Source organism: Oncorhynchus mykiss, chromosome 16, assembly GCF_013265735.2.
Source record: "Oncorhynchus mykiss isolate Arlee chromosome 16, USDA_OmykA_1.1, whole genome shotgun sequence".
In the NCBI taxonomy this organism is placed as follows: Eukaryota; Metazoa; Chordata; class Actinopteri; order Salmoniformes; family Salmonidae; genus Oncorhynchus; species Oncorhynchus mykiss.
Genome location: NC_048580.1, coordinates 78,008,684 through 78,018,034, shown reverse-complemented (window position 1 = coordinate 78,018,034; position 9,351 = coordinate 78,008,684). Strand labels below are relative to the sequence as shown.

The 9,351-nt window shown below is 41.4% G+C and overlaps 1 protein-coding gene across 5 annotated transcripts in view; it reads left to right on the top strand.

Moving 5' to 3' along the window:
* Positions 1–9,351, top strand: part of flna (filamin A, alpha (actin binding protein 280)) — a 69,381-nt gene that overhangs the window by 6,945 nt on the left and 53,085 nt on the right. For all 5 annotated transcript variants that reach the window (XM_036947849.1, XM_036947850.1, XM_036947847.1 and 2 more), the window contains exon 2: positions 7,809–8,282. In XM_036947849.1, coding sequence (XP_036803744.1) covers positions 7,913–8,282 — 370 coding nt within the window. In that variant the 5' untranslated portion in view covers positions 7,809–7,912. The remainder of the gene's footprint in view (positions 1–7,808; positions 8,283–9,351) is intronic.

Genomic DNA, 9,351 nt, shown 5'->3' with positions numbered 1-9,351 from the left:
CTGAATGTGTTGTCTGAATGTCTTATCTGAATGTGTTGTCTGAATGTATTATCTGAATGTGTTGTCTGAATGCGTTGGCTGAATGTGTTGTCTGAATGTGTTGTCTGAATGTGGTGTCTGAATGTGTTGTCTGAATGTGTTGTCTGAATGTGTTATCTGAATGTGTTGTCTGAATGCGATGTCTGAATGCGTTGTCTGAATGTGTTGAATGTGTTGTCTGAATGTGTTGTCTGAATATGTCTTAATGTGTTGTCTGAATGTCTTATCTGAATGTGTTGTCTGAATGTGTTATCTGAATGTGTTGTCTGAATGCGTTGTCTGAATGTGTTGTCTGAATGTGTTGTCTGAATGCATTGTCTGAATGTGTTATCTGAATCTGTTATCTGAATGTGTTGTCTGAATGTGTTGTCTGAATGTGTCTGAATGTGTTATATGAATGTGTTGTCTGAATGTGTTGTCTGAATGTGTCTGAATGTGTTATTCTGAATGTGTTATCTGAATGTGTTGTCTGAATGTGTTGTCTGAATGTGTTGTCTGAATGTGTTGTCTGAATGCGTTGTCTGAATGTGTTATCTGAATGTGTTGTCTGAATGTGTCTGAATGTGTTATCTGAATGTGTTGTCTGAATGTGTTGTCTGAATGTGTTGTCTGAATGTGTTATCTGAATGTGTTGTCTGAATGTGTTGTCTGAATGTGTTGTCTGAATGTGTTGTCTGAATGCATTGTCTGAATGTGTTTTCTGAATGTGTTATCTGAATGTGTTATCTGAATGTGTTATCTGAATGTGTTGTCTGAATGTGTCTGAATGTGTTATCTGAATGTGTTGTCTGAATGTGTTGTCTGAATGTGTTATCTGAATGTGTTGTCTGAATGTGGTGTCTGAATGTGTTGTCTGAATGTGTTGTCTGAATGTGTTATCTGAATGTGTTGTCTGAATGCGATGTCTGAATGCGTTGTCTGAATGTGTTGAATGTGTTGTCTGAATGTGTTGTCTGAATATGTCTGAATGTGTTGTCTGAATGTCTTATCTGAATGTGTTGTCTGAATGTGTTATCTGAATGTGTTGTCTGAATGCGTTGTCTGAATGTGTTATCTGAATGTGTTGTCGGAATGCGATGTCTGAATGTGTTGTCTGAATGCAATGTCTGAATGTGTTGTCTAAATGTGTCTGAATGTGTTGTCTGAATGTGTTATCTGAATGTGTTGTCTGAATGTGGTGTCTGAATGTGTTGTCTGAATGTGTTGTCTGAATGTGTTATCTGAATGTGTTGTCTGAATGCGATGTCTGAATGCGTTGTCTGAATGTGTTGAATGTGTTGTCTGAATGTGTTGTCTGAATGTGTTGTCTGAATGTCTTATCTGAATGTGTTGTCTGAATGTGTTATCTGATTGTGTTGTCTGAATGTGTTGTCTGAATGTGTTGTCTGAATGTGTTGTCTGAATGCGTTGTCTGAATGTGTTATCTGAATGTGTTATCTGAATGTGTTGTCTGAATGTGTTGAATGTGTTGTCTGAATGTGTTGTCTGAATATGTCTGAATGTGTTGTCTGAATGTCTTATCTGAATGTGTTGTCTGAATGTGTTATCTGAATGTGTTGTCTGAATGCGTTGTCTGAATGTGTTGTCTGAATGTGTTGTCTGAATGTGTTGTCTGAATAAGTCTGAATGTGTTATATGAATGTGTTGTCTGAATGTGTTGTCTGAATGTGGTGTCTGAATGTGTTGTCTGAATGTGTTGTCTGAATGTGTTATCTGAATGTGTTGTCTGAATGCGATGTCTGAATGCGTTGTCTGAATGTGTTGAATGTGTTGTCTGAATGTGTTGTCTGAATATGTCTGAATGTGTTGTCTGAATGTCTTATCTGAATGTGTTGTCTGAATGTGTTATCTGAATGTGTTGTCTGAATGCGTTGTCTGAATGTGTTGTCTGAATGTGTTGTCTGAATGCATTGTCTGAATGTGTTATCTTAATGTGTTATCTGAATGTGTTGTCTGAATGTGTTGTCTGAATGTGTCTGAATGTGTTATATGAATGTGTTGTCTGAATGTGTTGTCTGAATGTGTCTGAATGTGTTATTCTGAATGTGTTATCTGAATGTGTTGTCTGAATGTGTTGTCTGAATGTGTTGTCTGAATGCGTTGTCTGAATGTGTTATCTGAATGTGTTATCTGAATGTGTTATCTGAATGTGTTATCTGAATGTGTTGTCTGAATGTGTCTGAATGTGTTATCTGAATGTGTTGTCTGAATGTGTTGTCTGAATGTGTCTGAATGTGTTATTCTGAATGTGTTGTCTGAATGTGTTGTCTGAATGTGTTATCTGAATGTGGTGTCTGAATGTTTTGTCTGAATGTGTTGTCTGAATGTTTTGTCTGAATGTGTTGTCTGAATGTGTTGTCTGAATGTGTCTGAATGTGTTGTCTGAATGTGTTGTCTGAATGTGTTGTCTGAATGCGTTGTCTGAATGCGTTGTCTGAATGTTTTGTCTGAATGTGTTGTCTGAATGTGTCTGAATGTGTTGTCTGAATGTGTTGTCTGAATGTGTTGTCTGAATGTGTTGTCTGAATGTGTTATCTGAATGTGTTATCTGAATGTGTTATCTGAATGTGTTGTCTGAATGTGTTGTCTTTGTGACAGAGGAGACTTGGGTGATGTGTACGTAGGGCATGTGTGTTCGCTTGTGTGTGTGCGTTCATTAGCTAGATTCTGAGATGGCGCGTTCATTAGTTAGATTCTGAGATGGCACGTTCATTAGCCTGATTCTGAGATGGCGTGTTCATTAGCTAGATTTTGCGATGGAGATGGCGTGTTCATTAGTTAGATTCTGAGATGGCGTGTTCATTAGCTAGATTCTGAGATGGAGTGTTCATTAGCTAGATTCTGAGATGGCGTGTTCATTAGCTAGATTCTGAGATGGAGCGTTCATTAGCTAGATTCTGAGATGGCACGTTCATTAGCTAGATTCTGAGATGGCGTGTTCATTAGCCCGATTCTGAGATGGCACTTTCATTAGCTAGATTCTGAGATGGCGTGTTCATTAGCTAGATTCTGAGATGGCACGTTCATTAGCCTGATTCTGAGATGGCACGTTCATTAGCCCGATTCTGAGATGGCGTGTTCATTAGCTAGATTCTGAGATGGCATGTTCATTAGCCTGATTCTGAGATGGCACGTTCATTAGCTAGATTCTGAGATGGCGTGTTCATTAGCTAGATTCTGAGATGGCACGTTCATTAGCTAGATTCTGAGATGGCGTGTTCATTAGCTAGATTCTGAGATGGCACGTTCATTAGCCTGATTCTGAGATGGCGTGTTCATTAGTTAGATTCTGAGATGGCACATTCATTAGCTAGATTCTGAGATGGCATGTTCATTAGCTAGATTCTGAGATGGCACGTTCATTAGCCTGATTCTGAGATGGCGTGTTCATTAGCTAGATTCTGAGATGGCACGTTCATTAGCCTGATTCTGAGATAGCGTGTTCATTAGCCTGATTCTGAGATGGCGTGTTCATTAGCCTGATTCTGAGATGGCGTGTTCATTAGCTAGATTCTGAGATGGCCTGTTCATTAGCTAGATTCTGAGATGGCACGTTCATTAGCTAGATTCTGAGATGGCGTGTTCATTAGCTAGATTCTGAGAGAGCGTGTTCATTAGCTAGATTCTGAGATGGCACGTTCATTAGCCCGATTCTGAGATGGCACGTTCATTAGCTAGATTCTGAGATGGCGTGTTCATTAGCTAGATTCTGAGATGGCACGTTCATTAGCCTGATTCTGAGATGGCACGTTCAATATCTAGATTCTGAGATGGCACGTTCATTAGCTAGATTCTGAGATGGCGTGTTCATTAGCTAGATTCTGAGATGGCACGTTCATTAGCTGGATTCTGAGATGGCACGTTCATTAGCTAGATTCTGAGATGGCACGTTTATTAGCTAGATTCTGAGATGGCGCGTTCATTAGCTAGATTCTGAGATGGCGTGTTCATTAGCTAGATTCTGAGATGGAGTGTTCATTAGCTAGATTCTGAGATGGCGCGTTCATTAGCTAGATTCTGAGATGGAGCGTTCATTAGCTAGATTCTGAGATGGCACGTTCATTAGCTAGATTCTGAGATGGCGCGTTCATTAGCTAGATTCTGAGATGGCGTGTTCATTAGCCAGATTCTGAGATGGCACTTTCATTAGCTAGATTCTGAGATGGCGTGTTCATTAGCTAGATTCTGAGATGGCACGTTCATTAGCCTGATTCTGAGATGGCACGTTCATTAGCCCGATTCTGAGATGGCGTGTTCATTAGCTAGATTCTGAGATGGCACGTTCATTAGCTAGATTCTGAGATGGCGTGTTCATTAGCTAGATTCTGAGAGAGGGTGTTCATTAGCTAGATTCTGAGATGGCACGTTCATTAGCCCGATTCTGAGATGGCACGTTCATTAGCTAGATTCTGAGATGGCGTGTTCATTAGCTAGATTCTGAGATGGCACGTTCATTAGCCTGATTCTGAGATGGCACGTTCAATATCTAGATTCTGAGATGGCACGTTCATTAGCTAGATTCTGAGATGGAGTGTTCAGTAGCTAGATTCTGAGATGGCACGTTCATTAGCCCGATTCTGAGATGGCACATTCATTAGCCTGATTCTGAGATGGCACGTTCATTAGCCTGATTCTGAGATGGCACGTTCATTAGCTAGATTCTGAGATGGCACCTTTATTAGCTAGATTCTGAGATGGCGTGTTTATTAGCCCGATTCTGAGATGGAGTGTTCATTAGCCCGATTCTGAGATGGCGTGTTCATTAGCCCGATTCTGAGATGGCGTGTTCATTAGTTAGATTCTGAGATGGCACATTCATTAGCCTTATTCTGAGATGGCACGTTCATTAGCTAGATTCTGAGATGGAGTGTTCATTAGCCTGATTCTGAGATGGCGTGTTCATTAGCCCGATTCTGAGATGGCGTGTTCATTAGCTAGATTCTGAGATGGCACGTTCATTAGCTAGATCCTGAGATGGCGCGTTCATTAGCTAGAATCTGAGATGGAGTGTTCATTATCTAGATTCTGAGATGGCACGTTCATTATCTAGATTCTGAGATGGCACGTTCATTATCTAGATTCTGAGATAGCGTGTTCATTAGCTAGATTCTGAGATGGCACGTTCATTAGCCTGATTCTGAGATGGTACGTTCATTAGCTAGATTCTGAGATGGCACGTTCATTATTCTGATTCTGAGATGGCATGTTCATTAGCTAGATTCTGAGATGGCGTGTTCATTAGCTAGATTCTGAGATGGCACGTTCATTAGCCTGATTCTGAGATGGCACGTTCATTAGCTGGATTCTGAGATGGCACGTTCATTAGCCTGATTCTGAGATGGCACGTTCATTAGCTAGATTCTGAGATGGCACGTTCATTAGCTAGATTCTGAGAGTGCGTGTTCATTAGCTAGATTCTGAGATGGCGTGTTCATTAGCTAGATTCTGAGATGGCGTGTTCATTAGCCCGATTCTGAGATGGCGCGTTCATTAGCTAGATTCTGAGATGGCGTGTTCATTAGCCTGATTCTGAGATGGCGTGTTCATTAGCTAGATTCTGAGATGGCGTGTTCATTAGCTAGATTCTGAGATGGCGTGTTCATTAGTTAGATTCTGAGATGGCGTGTTCATTAGCTAGATTCTGAGATGGCACGTTCATTAGCTAGATTCTGAGATGGAGCGTTCATTAGCTAGATTCTGAGATGGCGTGTTCATTAGCCTGATTCTGAGATGGCACGTTCATTAGCTAGATTCTGAGATGGCGTGTTCATTAGCCTGATTCTGAGATGGCACGTTCATTAGCTAGATTCTGAGATGGAGTGTTCATTAGCCTGATTCTGAGATGGCGTGTTCATTAGCCCGATTCTGAGATGGCGCGTTCATTAGCTAGATTCTGAGATGGAGTGTTCATTAGCCTGATTCTGAGATGGCGTGTTCATTAGCCCGATTCTGAGATGGCGCGTTCATTAGCTAGATTCTGAGATGGAGTGTTCATTATCTAGATTCTGAGATGGCACGTTCATTATCTAGATTCTGAGATGGCGTGTTCATTAGCTAGATTCTGAGATGGCACGTTCATTAGCCTGATTCTGAGATGGCACGTTCATTAGCCAGATTCTGAGATGGCACGTTCATTAGCCTGATTCTGAGATGGCACGTTCATTAGCTAGATTCTGAGAGTGCGTGTTCATTAGCTAGATTCTGAGATGGCGTGTTCATTAGCAAGATTCTGAGATGGCGTGTTCATTAGCCTGATTCTGAGATGGCGTGTTCATTAGCCTGATTCTGAGATGGCGTGTTCATTAGTTAGATTCTGAGATGGAGTGTTCATTAGCTAGATTCTGAGATGGCGTGTTCATTAGTTAGATTCTGAGATGGCGTGTTCATTAGTTAGATCGGGTTTGGGAAACTCTGGTCTAATTGACTGAAAAAACAAAAACAAACACATTTACATACAGTGGAAGTCGGAAGTTTACATACACCTTGCCCAAATACATTTAAACTCAGTTTTTCACAATTCCTGACAATTAATCCTAGTAGAAATTCCCAATTAATCCTAGTAAAAATTCCCTGTTTTAGGCCAGTTAGGATCACCACTTTATTTTAAGAATGTGAAATGTCAGAATAATAGTAGAGAGAATGATTTATTTCAGCTTTTATTTCTTTCATCACATTCCCATTGGGTCAGAAGTGTACATACACTCAATTAGTATTTGGTAGCATTGCCTTTCAATTGTTTAACTTGGGTCAAACATTTCGGGTAGCTTCCCACAAACTTCCCACAATAAGTTGGGAGAATTTTGGCCCATTCCTCCTGACAGAGCTGGTGTAACTGAGTCAGGTTTGTAGGCCTCATTGCTCGCACACACTTTTTTAGTTCTGCCCACAAATTTTCTATAGGATTGAGGTCAGGGCTTTGTGATGGCCACTCCAATACCTTGACTTTGTTGGCCTTAAGCCATTTATCCACAACCTTGGAAGTATGCTTGTGGTTATTGTCCATGTGGAAGACCCATTTGCAACCAAGCTTTAACTTCCTGACTGATGTCTTGAGATGTGGCTTCAATATATCCACATAATGTATCCTAGAAAGCAGGATCAATGAGTCTTCAGTAAACCAGAAATCACTGTTGATCTTCTGGTTTAATAAGCTAAACATGATATATGTGTATATATATATATATATATATATATATATATATATATACACATATATATATACACGCATACATTATATATACATACATATATACATATACACATATATCATGTTTCGCTTATTAAACCAGAAGATCAACAGTGATTTCTGGTTTACTAAAGACTCATTGATCCTGCTGTGTAGGATAGAATACCCCGCAGCTCTTATTCGCTTGTTCTAGTTCATTACAAGCTCTTGGTTTGGGAGTGTCTAGTCAGGCATACATACCATGCACGCCCATCCCATGTTAACTTGATCTGTCTGCATGAAGTGGGAAATGTGCATTTATTTTCAGAATATTTAGGAAACTGTTTAAATGATCTTGTTTTGTGATAGGCTATACTTCTGGTAACATGAGTACAGGCCTAATCTTATAATTACAGTAATGTGCGAATGAAGGGAATTGGAGTTTCTCTACCCCAATCCTCTGTATAGTTTACAGAGGCGTTACCAGCGGGACAAACTTAACTCTCATGGAGTATTCTGTTCTTATAAAACTCTAGAAATACACAACTCCAGGCGATCCATTCTTTTCACTAGTTCTCATTCCTCTCTTTCTTTTATCCCACAGCCACAAACCTAAGCACAGCAGCGAGAGAGAGAGAGGGAGCGGTCGTCCAACAGACTCCACCTCTAAACCCCAGCCAGTGAACGGAGAGACCCGACGGCATAAAAATGAGTGGTTCCCACCTCCGCCAACACCAGTCGGCCCAGCCTGCATTCAACGCCCTTTCCCCGGACAAAGAAGCAGACATGCCTGCTACAGAGAAGGACCTTGCCGAGGACGCGCCGTGGAAGAAGATCCAACAGAACACGTTCACCCGCTGGTGTAACGAGCATCTGAAATGCGTCAACAAACGAATCGCCAATCTCCAGACGGACCTGGGCGACGGGCTGCGGCTGATCGGACTCCTGGAGGTGTTGAGCCAGAAGAAGATGTTCAGGAAATACAACCAGCGGCCCACTTTCCGACAGATGCAGCTCGAGAACGTCTCGGTGGCACTCGAGTTCCTAGACAAGGAGAACATCAAGCTGGTGTCCATAGGTGGGTCAGAAAGTTCTACCATTATATCATGCTGGTGTTGATAAGTGGGTGTCTTAATTCAAGTGTAGCCTACCCTACCATGTAGGTGGGTGGAACCGTTAAGCTACTATAGACTATAATAACGCTCCTTAGTTAGCCTACTATAGATAGACCTACTGTGGTCTACGTTACATCAAGCTGGTGTTCATTAGACGGGTCAAAAAGTTACTGTAACTATGCTAATCTATTGGCCAAGGTATTAACATCAAGCTTGGCAATTCCATACTAGTGTGATCTGAAAATATTTTTGGTATCAGAATGTTCTGGCAATTCTTATAGACACTTAATTGGGAAGAAAAACAATTATCATATTGTAAATTAATGCAAAAAATATGTTTTTGTGAAACATTTGCAATGATGTTGCGATCTTCTACCTTTGGTCATGTTCCCCTGGCCTCTGGTCATGTTCCCCTGGCCTCTGGTCATGTTCCCCTGGCCTCTGGTCATGTTCCCCTGGCCTCTGGTCATGTTCCCCTGGCCTCTGGTCATGTTCCCCTGGCTGTTGATGTTTTTTGTTGCTGTTGCTAGTTTTCCCCAATTGATTCCAGCAGCAAACCACCTGGCATCCCACTGATGGTTTGCCTCTGAAGCTAAGCATGGTCGGTCCTGCTCAGTCCCTGGATGGGAGATGGACTGATTTAAAGCGCCCAGTGTAGGAGATGGCAGTCATGTAAAGATGTGGAAGTTTGTATCTGTCCCTTGATCAGTTTGCAGTGCCTGTGGTTGAGCTAATGTTGTTCCTAGACGGTAGACGGTAGGCTAGATGCTACGGTAGGCTAGATGCTACGGTAGGCTAGATGCTACGGTAGGCTAGATGCTACGGTAGACGGTAGGTTAGATGCTACGGTAGGCTAGATGCTGCAGGTGGTCGGGGCCCGGAACATGATTACAAATCATTTGTAGACTGCAAATTGACTACAAGAAGCCCAAACATATATGCTTGCCTGAAACATAATCATTTCAAACCTGGCTTGAATTTGTATAGGATCATCTCTTTATTTTCTGTGGGAACAGATTTGCTTAAATTAAA